Source organism: Leucopleurus acutus (genome assembly GCF_964270905.1).
Source record: "Leucopleurus acutus genome assembly, chromosome: 4".
Classification (NCBI taxonomy): Eukaryota; Metazoa; Chordata; class Mammalia; order Artiodactyla; family Delphinidae; genus Leucopleurus; species Leucopleurus acutus.
In genome coordinates this window covers 123,187,179-123,209,675 of record NC_139146.1, presented here as the reverse complement: position 1 = coordinate 123,209,675, position 22,497 = coordinate 123,187,179, and the positions used below count along the sequence as shown (strand labels likewise).

The 22,497-nt window shown below is 38.7% G+C and overlaps 1 protein-coding gene across 1 annotated transcript in view; it reads right to left on the bottom strand.

Moving 5' to 3' along the window:
• TLL1 (tolloid like 1) overlaps window positions 1-22,497 on the bottom strand; it is a gene marked incomplete at both ends in the record, with an annotated part of 254,674 nt that overhangs the window by 7,211 nt on the left and 224,966 nt on the right. The window contains one exon of the mRNA XM_082838587.1: window positions 194-407. Coding sequence (XP_082694713.1) covers window positions 194-407 — 214 coding nt within the window. The remainder of the gene's footprint in view (window positions 1-193; window positions 408-22,497) is intronic.

Sequence of the window (22,497 nt, the reverse complement as noted above, 5' to 3'; positions counted from 1 at the left end):
GTGTTTCTTTTAATTAGTTCAACAGCTACAAAGATATTTAGTTAGGATGCTATGTGGTTCTCAAGTATTTCACACAGTGCTTCAGTGAGACTTCTTCTGATTCATTTATAATCCTGTTATAGATTCCCTGCACACACTAGAAGAGAAACTTGGATCTTACTCAGAAAAGAGAAGCATCCCCTAATTTACTGACCTGTAGAATGTGTGGCTTGAAAGCCTTTTCTTTGAACAGATGCATCAGAAACAAACCGAACAAACATTTTATTTCCAGTAGCCACAAGGGGCTCTGGTATCTTGTTCCCACATAGTCGTCCAAGAATTGGTGATTTTTCCGTTTCTCCATCAAATACTTCCAAATGATCATAAGCACATTCTTGATGCTGCTCAATCTCAAACTCACTAAAGATCTATTAAAAAAGAAAGAAAGAAAGGGGAAAAAAATAAAAAAGCCACATATCACTCAAAATGGATTCTTTTCTTTGGAGCAGAAATACAGAACAATAATATGTCCAGGCCATGCAAATGATTCAATCCATCTAGCACATTATCGAAAAGGGTGTGAAATCAATAAAATATGAAGTCTCTAGGAAGACTTTATAATGAGGAAAACAACGTAATAACTTCACGTGAAATTCTATTGTACTATTTGACTATTGCAACTAATTCTACTATTAAAATTAAGTCTACTCCAGAATTTAGACAGATTATAATAACAAATGATATTTTATTCTGAATTTATTCTTAATGGATCAGAAAATTTTAAACAATTATATTTAAAAAATGAGTCCTTCTGGTGTTAATGATCATAAACTACTGAACATCATCATACCATTGAGCACTTAAACTAAAAAGAAAACTCCATAAAATAATTAAACAAGTAATTATTTTCACAGAAATTAAATATAGTAAATCTTAATAGAATACATAACACATTTCTTTATTTAGATCTTACAACCCATATTATTAGAAAACACTAATATGACTTTAAGCTAGATTATTTTTAGTTAACTGTTCAGAGAGATGGTACATTTATTTTAATATTTGGAGTCTTGCAAAGTTTAGTATGTTTTTTTATGTGTAGCAAACTCTTAAAATAAAAGTTTATTAAATATTTAACACATTAAATATAACGATGAAAAGTTTAATTGAGACTGACTGAAAATAATAATTGTCCAAACTATTAATAATCCCAGGGATTCTAGGTTATTTGCCATTGCCAATTAAGGCTTTTTCCATTCCTCATAAAAACCATCATACATTCAAGAAATAAACCATCACCCCTACTTAAGCCTATAGAGCAAAGCTAAAAAATATATAAAATAAATTGGAGGAAATATAAAATATGCTTGAAAATGTATTAATTTTGCTACAATCCCTACAGCATAAAATATTTGTACATAAACTTTCTACATACATGTTTTCTTTAATGCAGTTTTGTGAAGTGATTATAATTCTCAATTTAAAGCATACATTTTGTATTTTTGAAAGAAAAAAGTGACTAAGACAGGTTCTCCCTCACTGTTGATCACATTTATCTATTCCAACCACACTACCATCTGCTCTCACTTCTGACTTTAGAGGAGTAAGGGAAGAAATGAAGGAAACAATTTATATTAATTAGGGAGTAGGAGAAAAGATTGAATAGACAAAAGAAAAGGAAAAGGGCTGATCTCTCATGTCCCATTCCACTGTGCCCTACTTAAAAATATAAATTAAAATGTTATAACCAGAGGTGAGGGGGAAGATGGCAAAAGAGTAAGACACGGAGATCACCTTCCTCCCCACAGATACATCAGAAATACATCTACACGTGGAACAACTCCTACAGAACACCCACTGAACGCTGGCAGAAGACCTCAGATGTCCCAAAAGGCAAGAAACTCCCCACGTACCTGGATAGGGCAAAAGAAAAAAATATAAGCAGAGACAAAAGAATAGGGACGGGACCTGCACCAGTGGGAGGGAGCTGTGAAGGAGGAAATGTTTCCACACACTAGGAAGTCCCTTTGCTGGCGGAGACTGCGGGTGGTGGAAGGGGGGAGCTTCGAAGCCATGGAGGAGAGTGCAGCAACAGGGGTGCGGAGAGTAAAGCGGAGAGATTCCCTCACAGAGGATCGGTGCTGAACAGCACTCACCAGCCCGAGAGGCTTGTCTGTTCACCCGGCGGGGCGGGCGGGGCTGGGAGCTGAGGCTCAGGGCTTCGGTCAGATCGCAGGGAGAGGACTGGTGGCGTGAACACAGCCTGAAGGGGACTAGTGCGCCACAGCTAGCCGCGAGGGAGTCCGGAAAAAACTCTGGACCTGCCTAATAGGCAAGAGACTTTTTCTTCCCTATTTGTTTCCTGGTGCGTGAGGAAAGGGGATTAAGAGTGCAGCTAAAAGGAGCTCCAGAGATGGCCGTGAGCCGCGGCTATCAGCACAGACCCGAGAGGTAGGCATAAGACTCTAACCGCTGCAGCTGCCACCAAGAAACCTGTGTGCAAGCACAGGTCACTCTCCACACCTCCCCTCATGGGAGCCTGTGCAGCCTGCCACTGCCAGGGTCCCGCGATCCAGGGACAACTTCCCCGGGAAAACGCATGGTGCGCCTCAGGCTGCTGCAACGTCATGCCGGCCTCTGCCGCTTCAGGCTCTCCCCACATCCGTACCCCTCCCTCTTCCTGGCCTGAGTGAGCCAGAGCCCCTGAATCAGCTGCTACTTTAACCCTGTCCTGTCTGAGCGAACAACAGACGCCCTCAGGCGACCTACACGCAGAGGCGGGGCCGAATCCAAAGCTGAACCCCAGGGGCTGTGCAAACAAAGAAGAGAAAGGGAAATTTCTCCCAGCAGCCTCAGGAGAGGCGGATTAAATATCCAAAATCAACTTGATGTACCCTGCATTGGTGGAGTACCTGAACAGACAATAAATCATCCAAAATTGAGGAGGTGGACTTTGAGAGCAAGATATATTATTTTTTCCCCTTTTCCTCTTTTAGTGAGTGTGTATGTGTATGCTTCTGTGTGAGATTTTGTCTGTATAGCTTGGCTTTCACCATTTGTCCTAAGATTCTGTCTGTCTGTTTTATATTTTATTTAAAAATTTTTTTCTTAATAATTATTTTTTATTTTAATAAATTTATTTTAATTTAATTTAATTCTCTTCCTTTCTTTCTTTCTTTCTTTCTTTCTTTCTTTCTTTCTTTCTTTCTTTCTTTCTTTCTACTTTTTCCCCCTTTTATTCTGAGCCATGTGGATGAAAGGCTCTTGGTGCTCCAGCGAGGCATCAAAACTGTGCCACTGAGGTGGGAAAGCCAACTTCAGGACACTGGTCAACAAGAGACCTCCCAGCTCCATGTAATATCAAATGGCAAAAATCTCCCAGAGATCTCCATCTCAACACCAAGACCCAGCTTCACTCAATGACCAGCAAGCTACAGTGCTGGACACCCTATGCCAAACAACTAGCAAGACAGGAACACAATGCCACCCATTAGCAGACAGGCTCCCTAAAATCATAATAAATTCACAGACACCGCAAAACACACCACCAGACGTGGACCTGCCCACCAGAAAGACAAGATCCAGCCTCATGCACCAGAACACAGGCACTAGTCCCCTCTACCAGGAAGCCTACACAACCCATGGAACCAACCTTAGCTACTGGGGACAGACACCAAAAACAACGGGAACTACGAACCTGCAGCCTGCAAAAAGGAGACCCCAAACACAATAAGATAAGCAAAATGAGAAGACAGAAAAACACACAGCAGATAAAGGAGCAAGGCAAAAAATCACCAGTCCTAACAAATGAAGAGGAAATAGGCAGTCTACATGAAAAAGAATTCAGAATAATGATACTAAAGATGATCCAAAATCTTGGAAATAGAATAGAGAAAATGCAAGAAACATTTAACAAGGACTAGAAGAACTAAAGAGGAAACAAACAACAATGAACAACACAATAAATGAAATTAAAACTACTCTAGAAGGGATCAGTAGCAGAATAACTGAGGCAGAAGAATGGATAGGTGACCTGGAAGATAAAATACTGCAAATAACTACTGCAGAGAAGAATAAAGAAAGAAGAATGAAAAGAACTGAGGACAGTCTCAGAGACCTCTGGGACAACATTAAATGCAGCAATATTCGAATAATAGGGGTCCCAGAAGAAGAAGAGAAAAAGAAAGGGACTGAGAAAATCTTTGAAGAGATTAGAGTTGAAAACTTCACTAATATAGGAAAGGAAATAGTTAATCAAGTCCAGGAAGCACAGAGAGTCCCATACAGGATAAATAAAGGAGAAACATGCCAAGACACATATTAATCAAACTTCAAAAATTAAATACAAAGAACAAATATCAAAAGCAGCAAGGGAAAAAAAAACAAATAACACACAAGGGAATCCCCATAAGGTTAACAGCTGAACTTTCAGCAGAAACTCTGCAAAGCAGAAGGGAGTACCAGGACATATTTAAAGTGATGAAGCAGAAAAAACTGCAGCCAATATTACTCTACCCAGCAAGGATCTCATTCAGATTCGATGGAGAAATTAATACCTTTACAGACAAGCAAAAGCTGAGAGAGTTCAGAACCACTGTACCAGCTTTACAACAAATGCTAAAGGAACTTCTCTAGGCAAGAAACACAAGAGAAGGAAAAGACCTACAATAACAAACCCAAAACAATTAAGAAAATGGGAATAGGAACAAACATATTGATAATTACCTTAAATGTAAATGGATTAAATGCTCCCACAAAAAGACACAGACTGGCTGAATGGATACAAAAACAAGACCATATATATGCTATCTACAAGACACCCACTTCAGACCTAGGGAAACATACAGACTGAAAGTGAGGGGATGGAAAAAGATATTCCATGCAAATGGAAACCAAAAGAAAGCTGGAGTAGCAATTCTCATATCAGACAAAATAGAGTTCAAAATAAAGACATTTACAAGAGACAAAGAAGGACACTACATAATGATCAAGCGATAGATCCAAGAAGAAGATATAACAATTGTAAATATTTATGCACCCAATATAGATGCACCTCAATGCATAAGGCAAATACTAACAGCCATAATAGGGGAAATCAACAGTAACACATTCATAGTATTGGACGTTTACACCCCATTGGTTAACAACAGACAGGACATCCAAAATGAAAATAAAAAAGGAAACACAAGCTTTAAATGATACATTAAACAGGATGGACTTAATTGATATTTATAGGACATTTCATCTAAAACAAGAGAATATACATTTTTCTGAACTGCCCATGGAACATTCTCCAGGATAGAGCATATCTTGGGTCACAAATCAAGCCTTGGTAAATTTAAGAAAATTGAAATTTTATCAAGTACCTTTTCCGAACATAATGCTATGAGACTAGATATCAATTACAGGAAAAGATCTGTAAAAATTACAAACACATGGAGGCTAAAAAATACACTACTTAATAATGAAGTGATCACTGAAGAAATCAAAGGGGAAATCAAAATATACCTAGAAACAAATGACAATGGAGACATGACGACCCTAAACCTATGGGATGCAGCAAAATCAGTCCGAGGAGGGAAGTTTATAGCAATAGAATCCTACCTGAAGAAACAGGAAACATCTCGAATAAACAACTTAACCATGCACCTAAAGCAATTAGAGAAAGAGAAACAAAAAACCCCCAAAGTTAGCAGAAGGAAAGAAATCATAAATATCAGATCAGAAATAAATGAAAAAGAAATGAAGGAAATGATAACAAAGATCAGTAAAACTAAAAGCTGGTCTTTTGAGAAGATAAACAAAATTGATAAACCATTAGCCAGACTTATCAAGAAAAAAAGGGAGAAGACTCAAATCAATAGAATTAGAAATGAAAAAGGAGAAGTAACAAGTGACACTGCAGAAATACAAAAGATCATGAGAGATTACTACAAGCAACTCTATGCCAAAAAAATGGACAACCTAGAAAAAAATGGACAAACTCTTAGAAATGCACAACCTGCCAAGACTGAATCAGGAAGACATAGAAAATATGAACAGACCAATCACAAGCACTGAAATTGAAACTGTGATTAAACATCTTCCAACAAACAAAAGCCCAGGACCAGATGGCTTCACAGGCAAATTCTATCAAACATTTACAGAAGAGCTAACACTTACCTTCTCAAACTCCTCCAAAATATAGCAGAGGGAGAAACACTCCCAAACTCATTCTATGAGGTCAACATCACCCTGCTACCAAAACCAGAGAAAGATGTCACAAAGAAAGAAAACTAGAGGCTAATATCACTGATGAAAATAGATGCAAAAATCCTCAACAAAATACTGGAAAACAGAATCCAACAGCAAATTAAAAGGATCATACGCCATGACCAAGTGGGGTTTATTCCAGGAATGCAAGGATTCTTCAATATTCACAAATCAATCAATGTGATACACCATATTAACAAACTGAAGGAGAAAAACCGTATGATCCTCTCAATAGATGCAGAGAAAGCTTCTGAGAAAATTCTACACCCACTTATGGTAAAAACCTTGCAGAAAGTAGGCACAGAGGGAATTTTCCTCAACATAATCAAGTCCATATATTACAAATCCACAGTCAACATCGTCCTCAATGGTGAAAAGCTGAGACAATTTCCACTAAGATCAGGAACAATACAAGGTTGTCCACTCTCACCACTCTTATTCAATATAGATTTGGAAGTTTTAGCCACAGCAATCAGAGAAGAAAAGGAAATAAAAGGAATCCAAATCGGAAAAGAAGGAATAGAGCTGTCACTGTTTGCAGATGACTTGAGAGTATACATAAAGTATCCTAAAGATGCTACCATAAAACTACTAGAGCTTATAAATTAATTTGGTAAAGTTGCAGGATACAAAATTAATACACAGAAATCTCTGGCATTTCTGTATAATAATGATGAAAAATCTGAAAGTGAAATTAAGAAAACACTCCCATTTACCATTGCAAGAAAAAGAATAAAATATCTTGGAATAAACCTACCTAAGGAGACAAAAGACCTGTATGCAGAAAATTATAAGACATTGATGAAAGAAATTAAAGATGATACAAATAGATGGAGAGATATACCATGCTCTTGGATTGGAAGAATCAACATTGTGAAAATGACTCTACTACCCAAATCAATCTACAGATTCAATGCAATCCCTATGAAACTACCACTGGCATTTTTCACAGAACTAGAACAAAAATTTTCACAATTTGTATGGAAACACAAGAGACCCCAAAGAGCCAAATCAATCTGGAGAAGGAAAAACGGAGTTGGAGGAATCAGGCTCCCTGACTTCAGACTATACTACAAAGCTACAGTAATCAAGACAGTATGGTACTGGCACAAAAACAAAAACATAGACCAGTGGAACAGGATAGAAAGCCCAGAGATAAACCCACACACATATGGTCACCTTATCTTTGATAAAGGAGGCAGGAATGTACAGTGGAGAAAAGACAGCCTCTTCAATAAGTGGTGCTGGGAAAACTGGACAGGTACATGTTAAAGTATGAGATTAGATCACTCTGTAACTCCATACACAAAAATAAGCTCAAGATGGATTAAAGAGCTCAGTTTAAAGCCAGAAATTATCAAACTCTTAGAGGAAAACATAGGTAGAACACTCTATGACATAAATCACAGCAAGATCCTTTTTGACCCACCTCCTATAGAAATGGAAATAAAAACAAAAATAAACAAATGGGAACTAATGAAACTTCAAAGCTTTTGCATAACAAAGGAAACCATAAACAAGACCAAAAGGCAACCCTCAGAATGGGAGAAAATATTTGCAAGTGAAGCAACTGACAAAGGATCAATCTCCAAAATTTACAAGCAGCTCATGCAGCTCAATAATAAAAAAACAAACAACACAATCCAAAAATGGGCAGAAGACTTAAATAGACATTTCTCCAAAGAAGATATACAGATTGCCAACAGACACATGAAAGAATGCTCAACCTTGTTAATCATTAGAGAAATGCAAATCCAAACTACAATGAGATATTATCTCACACTGGTCAGAATGGCCATCATTGAAAAGTCTAGAAACAATAAATGCTGGAGAGGGTATGGAGAAAAGGGAACACTCTTTCACTGCTGTGTGGGAATATGAATTGGTACAGCCACTATGGAGAACAGTATGGAGGTTCCTTAAAAAACTACAAATAGAACTACCATATGACCCAGCAATCCCACTACTGGGCATATGCCCTGAGAAAACCATAATTCAGGAAGAGTCATGTACCAAAATATTCATTTCAGCTCTATTTACAATAGCCCGGAGATGGAAACAACCTAAGTGTCCATCATCAGATGAATGGATAAAGAAGATGTGGCACATATATACAATGGAATATTACTCAGCCATAAAAAGAAATGAAATTGAGTTATTTGTAGTGAGGTGGATGGACCTAGAGTCTGTCATACAGAGTGAAGTAAGTCAGAAAGAGAAAGACAGATACCGTATGCTAACACATATATATGGAATCTAAAAAAAAAAAAATGTCATGAAGAACCTAGGGGTAAGACAGGAGTAAAGATACAGACCTACTAGAAAATGGACTTCAGGATATTAGGAGGGGGAAGGGTAAACTGTGACAAAGTGAGAGAGTGGCATGGACATATATACGCTATCAAACATAAAATAGATAGCTAGTGGGAAGCAGCCGCATATCACAGAGACATCAGCTCGGTGCTTTGTGACCACCTTGAGGGGTGGGATAGGGAGGGTTGTAGCGATGGAGATGCAAGAGGGAAGTGATATGGGAACATATGTATATGTATAACTGATTCACTTTTTTATAAAGCAGAAACTAACACACCGTTGTAAAGCAATTATACTCTAATAAAGATGTTAAAAAATTGTTATAACCAATAAACATTAGTGAATCACTATTTGCTATAATTATTATGAGTAAAAAGGAATATTTACTTCATTCAACCAATGACTATGGCTAGTTCAAAAATATTAAATACAGCACAAAGAATCTCACTGGAAAGAAACACAGTGCAGAAAAATACAGTGAAGAAGGAGAGTTTAGCAGATTTTATTTAATCTGAAACAAAATATTCAAAGTACAGCATCACCAAATGGTTTGTCACTTATTAATCTCTGTAATCTAGTGGCAGAGAAGGAAGCAGAGTAGACACACAGTGCATGGACTATAGAAGACACTGAATGGATTGTTGGCTGGATGTCTGTATAAGGCTGTCCATTCATCTACTCAATTACCTAAACCCATTTTATGGCCAATCTTATGAATGGAAACAACATAGACATGGCAAACAAAAACTTCTGGTTATCTGCCTCTTATAAGATGGTACTCAGTCAGCTTCTATTATCTTTGTGTACACATAGTCTTAATATCAGTTTGTAACTGTTAAGAAAGCAATAAGAGAAAATCAGCATAACTGCACCAAGAGTTTTTTTTTTAGCTAAATATGCAACCAAGCTTCTAAATAATAAGATAAATATTGTTTAAAAAGAAATATAACAATATCTGAAAACTGTTGCATGCTGAATAATTGTCTCTTTTGAATGGGCTTTAGAACCATTCATCTATAAATTTAAAGAGCAGAGAAACCTACTGTGTACAAGAGAAAAATTTAAGAATGATAGGGATAATGGCATTCTAAAGCTTATCCTTTAAGTAAAAGTTAAAAATGGGATCAGAATTTGCAGACCACACATGTTCAGTCCTTTGATTGGCCCATTGAAAACTAAGTGAATGAGATAACTAGGTGGCTACTTCATTCTCTAATGAAATAAATGCAGGATTTCTGGAGTAAATCATAACATATTTTACAGAGCAGAGCAATTCAGTACAAGGTGGCATTGAACTAGTGGGCTGGGGGCATGCCGACACCTGGTCTGGAGTCAATTGGCTCCAGCTTTTTATCAAATTACTAATGGAATCAGACTGACTCTATAAGAGTCAGAGTAGGCAAAGCTTTTTTAGCTGACACATTCTCAACGATGCAAATAACTCTCATTCATTAAAGTACTGTTGAATTTTCTTCTCAGAATAAGTAGTAGCTTGTTAGGTCAGCTGCAACAATTGGGTGGTCATTTTGGTCCTTTTCCAGAAGTCAGCTTGACCAAATGCTCCACCGCACACAAGCAAAATGTGACAAATTCACATCTCATAAATCGGCCCTGTAATATCATAGAGACATCCACGTAGAGACCCCTCCATATACAGTGACTTTGCCTTAATATAAAATATTTCTAGGCCATAGAACGGTATTATAGGAGTCCATGGGAAAATAGAAAATCTTTAAAAACAGTTTTTAGAGTCCCCAAAGATAATGTGAGATACATAATTTATTACTTTATTCTATCACACATTCTGAGCCATGAATCTCTATGTCTAAATGATGCAGAATGTGAAAATTTCCAGCCACCAGGAACCAATGGCACAGAAATGTCTCCCTAGAAGACACTTAGATTCCCAAAAAATATTCCCCCAAAGTCCTTCAACTTTACAATGGAGACAGAACAGAAAAGCTGATGTGTGGAGCTGTAAGGATGTCTGAATTCTGTTGAAACACTACCTTCTCTTTTGGGGACTTTTAAATATTTTTCTTAAGCGTTTACACTCAGACTTTACAGACAGTTTGGTATTCAAACATTTCAACCTTATTCACTCCATGATTATATTTCTATGATTTTAAGGTTCATAATCCAGGTTTTAGAAAGGCCAAAAAGAGTGAATAACAGTAAGTCCTAGTAAGAAATTCTAATGCATTTAAGGAGTTTCATTCAAAAGGAATAAAATTGAACTTTCATTTTAAGCTATGGAAAGAATAACTGTGTGTTTCTGGAACATCCAAGCAAGCCTAATCTACCTTCCTGGCCACCAGCCAAGCTTCCATATGCAGCTCCCTCATATGAACATCTGTAGAGGTACTTTTACTGAAAATACAGGCACTGGCTAAAGGATAAGGCCATTCAAAGTCACATTTACAAGGGACAAGATACATTCACAAGGGACAACATAATAAAATGATAATGCTTAATGTGGAAATAAAATCTAGCTAAGATTTAAACTAAGAGAATTAAAGAGACTGATACAATGTGAGCAGTTGTGAGATGAAATTCAGAGCTTCCGAGTTCTAGCCATCCTTCACCTTTTCCTCCCTTCGGTGAGAACTATCATTTGGTTTCCCACAAGATGTTGGAAGGATTGGAAGCCACTGGAAAAAAAAGGCACAGTGGAATATAAACCCCAGCCTTCTGATTCAAAAGACCTTTCTTTCCCATGAATACTCTATAACAGTGATCAAATATACTTATAATGGATTTATGGTGGAGAATTATATAACACTTGTGGGTGTTTTGTTTTCCAAATATCCCATATATGAAGCTGTGAATTACAGCTATATAACTTAGCAAAGCTTTAGGATATGATAAATAAAATAAAAATGACATAACTGTATTAGCCTATTGTTGTGTGCTCTTATGCCTAGAACTTTATTTCTGTTTCATTTGTTTTATTTTGTTTTTAATGAAGAGTAATTCAGAATATGAAAAAAGTACCAGAAATTTAATGATCAGTTGAGCCTCTCAGAACCAAGACAGGGTGAAGCCAGGAATGATAGAACTTTACCCCTTTATTCATTCAGAACTTTATCCCTCTTCTAGTAGGAAGACTTTTTCCAAGTATCTTTCAACCAAGGTTTCTTTTACTTTAAAACTGTTACCATGCATTTAGCATCTCATGATTAAACACACACACACACACACACACACACACACACACAGATACACACTCTAAAAACAAGGCAAATATATTAGTTTCCTATTGCTGCTCTAGCAAATTAACACATACTTAGTGACTCAATACAACACACTTTTCTGGGGACTAGGACAAGGTCATCTTTGGGGAATGGGGAGCATTATTCTGCCTACTATAGAAAGTAAGGCTAAATATTTTCACCCTCTGATTCTCAGGAGAAATGAGGACAAACATTTATAACTGAATGATTTCAAACTCTTTCATCCATAACTTTATTAGCTCAGTCAAGAAACTAAGTCCCATAGAGGAAATCTGGCTTGAAGCCTGCTTTTTTGTAATTAAACTTTTACTGGAACACAACCATGTCCATTCATTTGTGCATTGACTGGCCTCACCCAGCAACAGACAGGCTGCCTAAAGACCTCCTGAGCCCACAGCCCATTAGACACAGCCCTGCCCAATAGATGGCCAGGACCCAGCTCTACCCACCAGTGAGAAGGCACCAGCTTCAGAATCCCCTGGGCCCTAGTGCTGTCCCCCAGGAAGCCTGGCGTAGCCTCTGGATCAGCCTCACCCACCAGGGAGCAGAAAACAGATGTAAGAAAACCACAATCCCATAACCTGTGGACCTGACCTGCGCACAGCAGGCCAGACCCTGCCCTGGGACAAGCTGGGCACTGACTCTGCCCAGTAGCAGGCCAACACAAACTCCAGAACACTCCAGACCCAGTACCCACCTGTGTTTCAGGAACTGCCCCCACCCCTCCCACTAGTGATCTTATATCAGCTCTGGGACTCCAGACTCCAGAACCTGATTCTGCCTTCCAATAGTCCAGCACTAACACCAGGACTTGGTTTCACCCACCAGTGTGTGGGCAACAGCCCCGGAGTCTTATGTACCCTAACTCTTCCCATTAGTGAGCCAGCACTAGTCTTGGGCCCCCCCGGGGTTCTGCAGCTAGCTGCCTTGTGACCAGGCCCCACCAACCAGCAGCTGGCAGCCTCCACAAAAGGCAGGTCCAAGCAACCAACCAGACCAGGGGCCAACCAAACCTAATAGTCCACCCACATAGTCAGCCTGCCACAACTGAAGGACCCATGCAGGCCTAATAGGGAGAACTCCTAGAGCATATACCTTGGGTGACAAGAAGGGAGCACACTGCTGGGACACATAGGGCATCTGCAAAAGTCCCCTTTTCCAAGATGAGGAAACATAACCAACCTACTAGGTACATAAAAATAAAAACAGCAACTTAGGCAAAATGAAGTGACAGAGGAAAATGTTCCATGAAGGAACAAAATGAAAACCCCAGAAGAACTAAATGAAGTGGATCTAGGCAATCTACATGAGAAAGGGTTCAAGGTAGTGATTGTAAAGATAATCGAAGAACTTGGGAGGAGAATGATGCAAAAAACGAGGTTAGAAGGTTTAAACAAGGAGTTAGAACAGCCAAACAGAGATGAAAAATATTATAACTGAAATGAAAAATACACTAGAAGGAATAAAGTGTAGACTAATTGATAGAGAAACAGATCAGCAAGCTGGAAGACAGAGTAGTGGAAATTACTGCGGATGAACAGAGAAAAGAAAAAAGAATGAAAAGAAATGAGGACAGTTTAAGAGACCCCTGGAACAACATCAAGTGTACTAATATTTGCATTACACTCTCAGAAGGAGAAGAAAATGGGTCTGATAATGAATTTTAAGACATAATAGCTGAAAACTTCCCTAACATGGGAAATGAAAGAGTCATCCAAGTCCAGGAAGTGCAGAGTCACATATAAGATTAATCCAAAGAGGAACACACCAAACACTCCAACACATTGTAATTAAAATGACAAAAAGGGGGTCTTGAGAAGATGGCGGAGGAGTAAGATGTGGATATCACCTTACTCACCACAAGATACATCAGAAATGTACACGTGGAACTGCTCCTATAGAACACCTACTGAACGCTGGCAGAAGACCTCAGACCTCCTGAAAGGCAAGAAACTCCCCACATACCTGGGTAGGGCAAAAGAAAAAAGAAAAAAAAAAAAGACAAAAGAATAGGGATGGGACCTGCACCAGTGGGAGGGAGCTGTGAAGGAGGAAAGGTTTCCACACACTAGGAAGCCCCTTTGCAGGCAGAGACTGTGGGTGGTGGAGGTGGGAGCTTCGGAACCGCAGAGGAGAGTGAAGCCACAGGAAGGGCAAAGCAGAGAGATTCCCGCACGGAGGATCAGTGCCAACCAGCACTCGCCAGCCCGAGAGACTTGTCTGCTCACCCGCCGGGGCGGGCGGGGGGTGGGAGCCGAGGCTCGGGCTTCGGTCGGAGTGCAGGGAGAGGACAGAGGTTGGTGGTGTGAACACAGCCTGAAGGGGGCTAGTGCACCACAGCTAGCCGGAAGGGAGTCCAGGCAACACTCGGGACCTGCCTAAGAGGCAAGAGACTTTTTCTTGCCTCTTTGCTTCCTGGTGCACGAGGAGAGGGGATTAAGAGCACTGCTTAAAAGAGCTCCAGAGATGGGAGCCAGCAGGGGCTATCAGCGTGGACCCCAGAGACAGGTATGAGATGCTAAGGCTGCTGCTGCAGCCACCAAGAAGCCTGTGTGTGGGCTCAGGTCACTATTCACACCACCCCTCCCGGGAGTCTGTGCAGCCTGCCACTGCCAGGGTGCCGTGATCCAGGGACAACTTCCCCAGGAGAACGCACAGCAAGCATCAGGCTGGTGCAACATCACACCAGCCTCTGCCACCACAGGCTTGCCCCACATCTGTACCCCTCCCTCCCCTCAGCCTGAGTGAGCCAGAGCCCCTGAATCAGCTGCTTCTTTAACCCCATCCTGTCTGAGTGAAGAACAGATGCCCTCAGGAGACCTACACGAAGACGCGGGTCCAAATCCAAAGCTGAGCCCCAGGAGCTGTGCGAACAAAGAAGAGAAAGGGAAATCTCTCCCAGCAGCCTCAGAAGCAGTGGATTAAAGCTCCAAAATCAACTTGATGTACACTGCATCTGTGCAATAACTGAATAGACAACAAAACATCCCAAATTGAGGATGTGGACTTTGGGAGCAAGATATGTTATTTTTTCCCCTTTTCCTCTTTTTGTGAGTGTGTATGTGTATGCTTCTGTATGAGATTTTGTCTGTATAGCTTTGCTTTCACCATTTGTCCTACGATTCTGTCCATCTGTTCTTTTTTTTTACATTAAAATTTTTTTCATAACTATTTTTTATTTTAATAACTTCGTTTTATTTTGGCTTACTTTATTTTATTTTATCCTCGTTGTTTCTTTCCAATTTTTCTCCCTTTTATTCTGAGCCATGTGGATGAAAGGCTCTTGGGGCTGCAGTCAGTAGTCAGTACTGTGCATCTGACATGGGAGAGCCAACTTCAGGACACTCATCCAAAAGAGACCTCCCAGCCCCACGTAATACCAAATGACAAAAATCTCACAGAGATCTCCATCTCAACACCAAGACCCAGCTTCATGCAACAACCAGCAAGCTACAGTGCTGGACACCATACACCAAACAACTAGCAAGAGAGGAACACAGCCCCATCCATTAGCACAGAGGCTGCCTAAAATCATAAGGCCACAGACTCCCCAAAACACACCACCAGACGTGGACCTGCCAACTAGAAAAACAAGATCCAGCCTCATCCACCAGAACACAGGCACTAGTCACCTCCATCAGGAGGCCTACACAACCCACTGAATCAACCTTAGCCACTGTGGACAGACACCAAAAACAATGGAAACTATGAACGAGCAGCCTGCGAAAAGGGGACGCCAAACACTTTAAGATAAGCAAAATGAGAAGACAGAAAAACACACAGCAGATGAAGGAGCAAGATAAAAACACGCCAAACCTAACAAATGAAGAGGAAATAGGCAGTCTACCTGAAAAAGAATTCAGAATAATGATAGTAAAGATGATCCAAAATCTTGGAAATAGAATAGAGAAAATGCAAGAAACATTTAACAAGGACCTAGAAGAACTAAAGAGGAAACAAGCAACAATGAACAACACAATAAATGAAATTAAAACTACTCTAGAAGGGATCAATAGCAGCGTAACTGAGGCAGAAGAACGGATAAGTGACCTGGAAGATAAAATAGTGGAAATAGCTACTGAAGAGCAGAATAAAGAAAGAAGAATGAAAGGAACTGAGGACAGTCTCAGAGACGTCTGTGACAGCATTAAACACAACAATATTTGAATTATAGAGGTCCCAGAAGAAGAAGAGAAAAAGAAAGGGACTGAGCAAATCTTTGAAGAGATTAGAGTTGAAAACTTCCCTAATATGGGAAAGGAAATAGTAAATCAAGTCCAGGAAGCACAGAGAGTCCCATACAAGATAAATCCAAGAAGAAACATGCCAAGACACATATTAATCAAACTATCAAAAATTAAATACAAAGAAAACATATGGAAAGCAACAAGGGAAAAACCACAAATAACACAAAAGGGAATCCCCATAAGGTTAACAGCTGATCTTTCAGCAGAAACTCTGCAAGCCAGAAGGGAATGGCAGGACATATTTAAAGTGATAAAGGAGAAAAACCTACAACCAAGATTAACTAGCCAAGAAGGATCTCATTCAGATTTGATGGAGAAATTAAAACTTTTACAGACAAGGAAAAGCTGAGAGAGTTCAGAACCACAAAACCAGCTTTACAACAGATGCTAAAGGAACTTCTCTAGGCAAGAAACACAAGAGAAGGAAAACACCTACAATAACAATCCCCCCAAAATTAAGAAAATGGGAATAGGAACATACATATCAATTATTACCTTAAATGTAAATGGATTAAATGCTCCCACCAAAAGACACAGACTGGCTGAATGGACACAAAAACAAGACCCATATATATGCTGTCTACAAGAGACCCACTTCAGACCTAGGGACACATACAGACTGAAAGTGAGGGGATGGAAAAAGATATTCCATGCAAATGGAAATCAAAAGAAAGCTAGAGTAGCAATTCTCATATCACAGAAAATAGATTTTAAAATAAAGACTGTTACAAGAGACAAAGAAAGACACTACATAATGATCAAGGGATCGATCCAAGAAGAAGATATAACAATTGTAAATATTTATGCACCCAACATATGAACACATCAATACATAAGGCATATACACACAGCCATAGAAGGGAAAATCGACAGTAACACTTTCATAGTATGGGATTTTAACACCCCACTTTCACCAATGGACAGGACATCCAAAATGAAAATAAATAAGGAAACACAAGCTTTAAATGGTACATTAAACACGATGGACTTAATTGATATTTATAGGAGATTCCATCCAAAAACAACAGTATACACATTTTTCTAAAGTGCTCATGGAACATTCTCCAGGATAGATCATATCTTGGGTCACAAAGCAAGCCTTGATAAATTTAAGCAGTTGAAGTCGTATCAAGTATCTTTTCTGACCACAACGCTATTAGACTAGATATGAAAGACAGGAAAAGAGCTGTAAAATATACAAACACATGGAGGCTAAACAATACACTACTTAATAATGAAGTGATCACTGAAGAAATCAAAAAGTACCTAGAGACAAATAACAATGAAAATACAATGACCCAAAACCTATGCGATACAGCGCAAGCAGTTCTAAGAGGGAGGTTTATAGCAATACAATCCTACCTTAAGAAACAGGAAACATCTCGAATAAACAACCTAAACTTGCACCTAAAGCAATTAGAGAAAGAAGAACAAAAAAATCCCCCAAAGTTAGCAGAAGTAATGAAATCATAAAGATCAGATCAGAAATAAATGAAAAAGAAATGAAGGAAATGATAACAAAGATCAATAAAACTAAAAGCTGGTCCTTTGAGAAGATAAACAAAATTGATTAACCATTAGCCAAACTTACAAAGAAAAAAAGGGAAAAGACTCAAATCAATATAATTAGAAATGAAAAAGGAGAAGTAACAACTGACAATGCAGAAATATGAAGGATCATGAGAGATTACTACAAGCAACTCTATGCCAATAAATTGGACAACCTGGAAGAAATGGACAAATTCTTAGAAATGCACAACCTGCCGAGACTGAACCAGGAAGAAATAGAAAATATGACAGACCAATCACAAGCACTGAAATTGAAACTGTGATTAAAAATCTAACAAACAAAAGCCCAGGACCAGATGGCTTCACAGGCAAATTCTATCAAACATTTAGAGAAGAGCTAACACCCTTCCAAAATATAGCAGAGGAAGGAACACTCCCAATCTCATTTTACGAGGCCACCATCACCCTGACACCAAAATCAGACAAAGATGTCACAAAGAAAGAAAACTACAGGCCAATATCACTGATGAAAATAGATGCAAAAATCCTCAACAAAATACTAGCAAACAGAATCCAACAGCACATTAAAAGTATCATACAGCATGATCAAGTGGGATTTATTCCAGGAATGCAAGGATTCTTCAATATACGCAAATCAATCGACGTGATACACCATATTAACAAATTGAAGGAGAAAAACCATATGATCATCTCAATAGATGCAGAGAAAGCTTTTGACAAAATTCAACACCCATTTATGATAAAAAACCTGCAGAAAGTAGGCATAGAGCGAACTTTCCTCAACATAATAAAGGCCATATATGACAAACCCACAGCCAACATCGTCCTCAATGGTGAAAAACTGAAAGCACTTCCACTAAGATCAGGAAAAAGACAAGATTGCCCACACTCACCACTATTATTCAACATAGTTTTGGAAGTTTTAGCCACAGCAATCAGAGAAGAAAAGGAAATAAATGGAATCCAAATCAGAAAAGAAGAAATAAACAAACAAACAAAAAAGAACAACAAACAACAAAAAGAATAAAACCCTAGGAATAAACTGACCTATGGAGACAAAAGACCTCTATGCAGAAAATTATAAGACACTGATGAAAGAAATTAAAGATGATACAAATAGATGGAGAGATTTACCATGCTCTTGGATGGGAAGAATCAAAATTGTGAAAATGACTCTACTACCCAAAGCAATCTACAGATTCAATGCAATCCCTATGAAACTACCACTGGCATTTTTCACCGAACTAGAACAAAAAACTTCACAATTTGTATGGAAACACAAAAGACCCCGAATAGTCATAGCAATTTTGAGACCCAAAAAAGGAGCTGGAGGAATCAGGCTCCCTGATTTCAGACTATACTACAAAGCTACAGTAATCAAGACAGTATGGTACTGGCACAAAAACAGAAATATAGATCAATGGAACAGGATAGAAATCCCAGAGGTAAACCCACACACATATGGTCACCTTATCTTTGATAAAGGAGGCAAGAATATACAGTGGAGAAAAGACAGCTTCTTCAATAAGTGGTGCTGTGATAACTGGACAGGTACATGTAAAAGAAAGAAATTAGAACACTCCCTAACACCATACACAAAAATAAACTCAAAATGGATTAAAGACTTATATGCAAAGCCAGACACTGTCAAATTCTTAGAGGAAAACATAGGCAGAACACTCTATGACAAAAATCACAGCAAGATCCTTTTTGACCCACCTCCTAGAGAAATGGAAATAAAACCAAAAATAAACAAATGGGACCTAATGAAACTTTAAAACTTTTGCACAGCAAAGGAAACCATAAACAAGACCAAAAGACAACCCTCAGAATGGGCAGAAATATTTGCACATGAAGCAACTGACAAAGGATAATCTCCAAAATTTACAAGCAGTTCATGCATCTCAATAACAAAAAGCCAACAACCGATCCAAAAACGGGCACAATACCTAAATAGTCGTTTCTCCAAGGAAGATATACAGATTGCCAACAAATACATGAAAGAATGCTCTACCTTATTAATCATTATAGAAATGCAAATCAAAACTACAATGATATATCATCTCACACAGGTCAGAATGGCCATCATCAACAAACATACAAACAATAAATGCTGGAGAGGGTGTGGAGAAAAGGGAACACTCTTGCTTTGTTGGTGTGAATGTACATTGATATAGCCACTATGGAGAATAGTATGGACGTTCCTTAAGAAACTAAAAGTAGTACTACCATATGACCCAACAATCTCACTACTGGGCATATACCCTGAGAAAACCATAATTTAAAGTGTCATGTACTGGGGTTTCCCTGGTGGCGCAGTGGTTGACAGTCCGCCTGCCGATGCAGGGGACACGGGTTCGTGCCCCGGCCCGGGAAGATCTGACATGCTGCGGAGTGGCTGGGCCCCTGAGTCATGGCCGCTGAGCCTGCGCATCTGGAGCCTGTGCTCGGCAACGGGAGAGGCCACAGCAGTGAGAGGCCCGCGTACAGCAACAACAACAACAACAACAACAACAAAGAGTCATGTACCACAATGTTCATTTCAGCTCTATTTACAATAGCCAGGACATGGAAGTAACCTAAGTGTCCATCAACAGATGAATGGATATAGAAAATGTGGCACATATACACAATGGAATATTACTCAGCCATAAAAAGAAATGAAATTGCGTTATTTGTAGTGAAGTGGATGGACCTAGAGTCTGTCATACAGAGTGAAGAAAGTCAGAAAGAGAAAGACAAATACTGTATGCTAACACATTTGTATCGAATGTAAGAAAAAAAAAAGGTCATGAAGAAACTAGGGGTAAGACGGGAATGAAGACACAGACCTACTAGAGAATGGACTTGAGGATATGAGGAGGGGGAAGGGTAACCTTGGATAAAGTGAGAGAGTGGCATGGACATATATACACTACCAAAGGTAAAATAGATGCCAGTGGGAAGCAGCCACATAGCACAGGGAAATCAGCTTGGTGGTTTGTGACCACCTAGAGGGGTGGGATAGGGAGGGTGGGAGGGAGGGAGGCACAAGAGGGAAGAGATATGGGAACATATGTATATGTATAACTGATTTAATTTGTTATAAAGCAGAAACTAACACACCAGTGTGAAGAAATTATACTCCAGTAAAGATGTTAAAAAAAATGACAAAAAGATAAAGGAGAATATTAAAAGTAGAAAGGGAAAAACAACAAATAACATACAAGGGAACTCCCATAAGACTATCAGCTGATTTTTTCAGCAGAAACTCTGCAGGCCAGAAGGGAGTGGCACAGTATATTTAAAGTGATGAAAGAGAAAAATTTCCACCCAAGAATTCTCTACCCAGCAAGGTTCTTGTTCAGATTTGATGGAGAAATCAAAAACTTTACAGACAAGCAAAAGCTAAAAGAATTCAGCACCACCAAACCAGCTTCACAACAAATGTTAAAGGAACCTGTCTAGGCAAAAAAGAAAAGGCCACAATTAGAAACAAGAAAATTACAAAATGAAAAAGTTCACCAGTAAAGCCAAACATACAGCAAAGGTAGGAAATCATACACATACAAGCTAGTAAGGAGGTTAAAAGACAAAACTAGTAAAATCACCTGTATTCAGAGCAAGCAGTTAAGGGATACACAAAAGAATTAGACATAAAATATGATACCCAAAACAGTAATCATTATGGGAGGAGAGTACAAATGCAGGGATTTTAAAATGCATTTGAAATTAAGAGATCAGCAAATTAAAACAATCACATATATACATAGACTGCTATAAAAAAAAACCTGTGGTAACTGCAAACCAAAAATCTATAATAGATATGCACACATAAAAAGGAAAAGGACTTTAAAAACATAATACTAAACACAGTCATCAAATGACAAGAGAAGGGAAAAAGGAAGAAAAAAAAAGACCTACAAAAACAACCCCCAAACCATTAACAAAGTGGCAACAAAACATGCATATCAATAATTACCTTAAATGTAAATAGACTAATTGCTCCAGCCAAAAGACACAGAGTCGCTGAATGGATACCAAAACAGGACCCATATATTTGCTGCCTACAGGAGAATAACTTCCGATCTAAAGACACACATAGACTTAGAATTCCCTGGTGGTCCAGTGGCTAGGACTCTGTGCTTCCACTGAAGGGGGTGTGGGTCAGAGAATTAAGATCCTGAGAGCTATGTGGTATGGCCAAAAAAAAAAAAAATAGGTACACATAGAAAGTGAGGGGATGGAAAAAAGTATTCCATGCAAATGGAAATCAAAAGAAAGCCGAAATAGCAATACTTATAGTAGACAAAAAAGACTTTAAGATAAAGACTGTTACAAGAGACAAAGACACTACATAGTGATGAAGGGATCAATCCAAGAAGATATAACAATTGTGAATATACAGGCACCCAGCATAGGAGCACCTAAATATTGAATATAGAAAGCAAATATGAACAGACATAAAGGGAGAAATTGACAGTAACCCAATAATAGAAGGGGACTTTAACACCTCACTTACATCAATGGACAGATCATCCAGACAGAAAATGAATCTGGAAACGCTGGCCTTAAATGACCCATTAGAGCAGCTGAACTTAATAGATATGTAGAGAACACTCCATTTGAAAGCCACAGAACACATTCTTTTCAAGTGCACATGGAACATTCTCCAGGATAGGTCACATGCTAGCTTACAAAACAAGTCTCAGTAAATTTAAGAAAACTGAAATCATATCAAGCATGTTTTCAGATCACAACACTTTGAGACTAGAAACCAATTATAAGAAAAAAACTACAAAAAACACAAACACATGGAAGCTAAACAATATGCTACTAAACAATCAGTGGATCACTAAGGATTGAATTTCAAATTTATAAGGCTACACAAAAACTTGATCATGGTTGAATTTTCAATAAAAATAAAAAAACGTAGATTATTATCATAATTATGATTATTATTA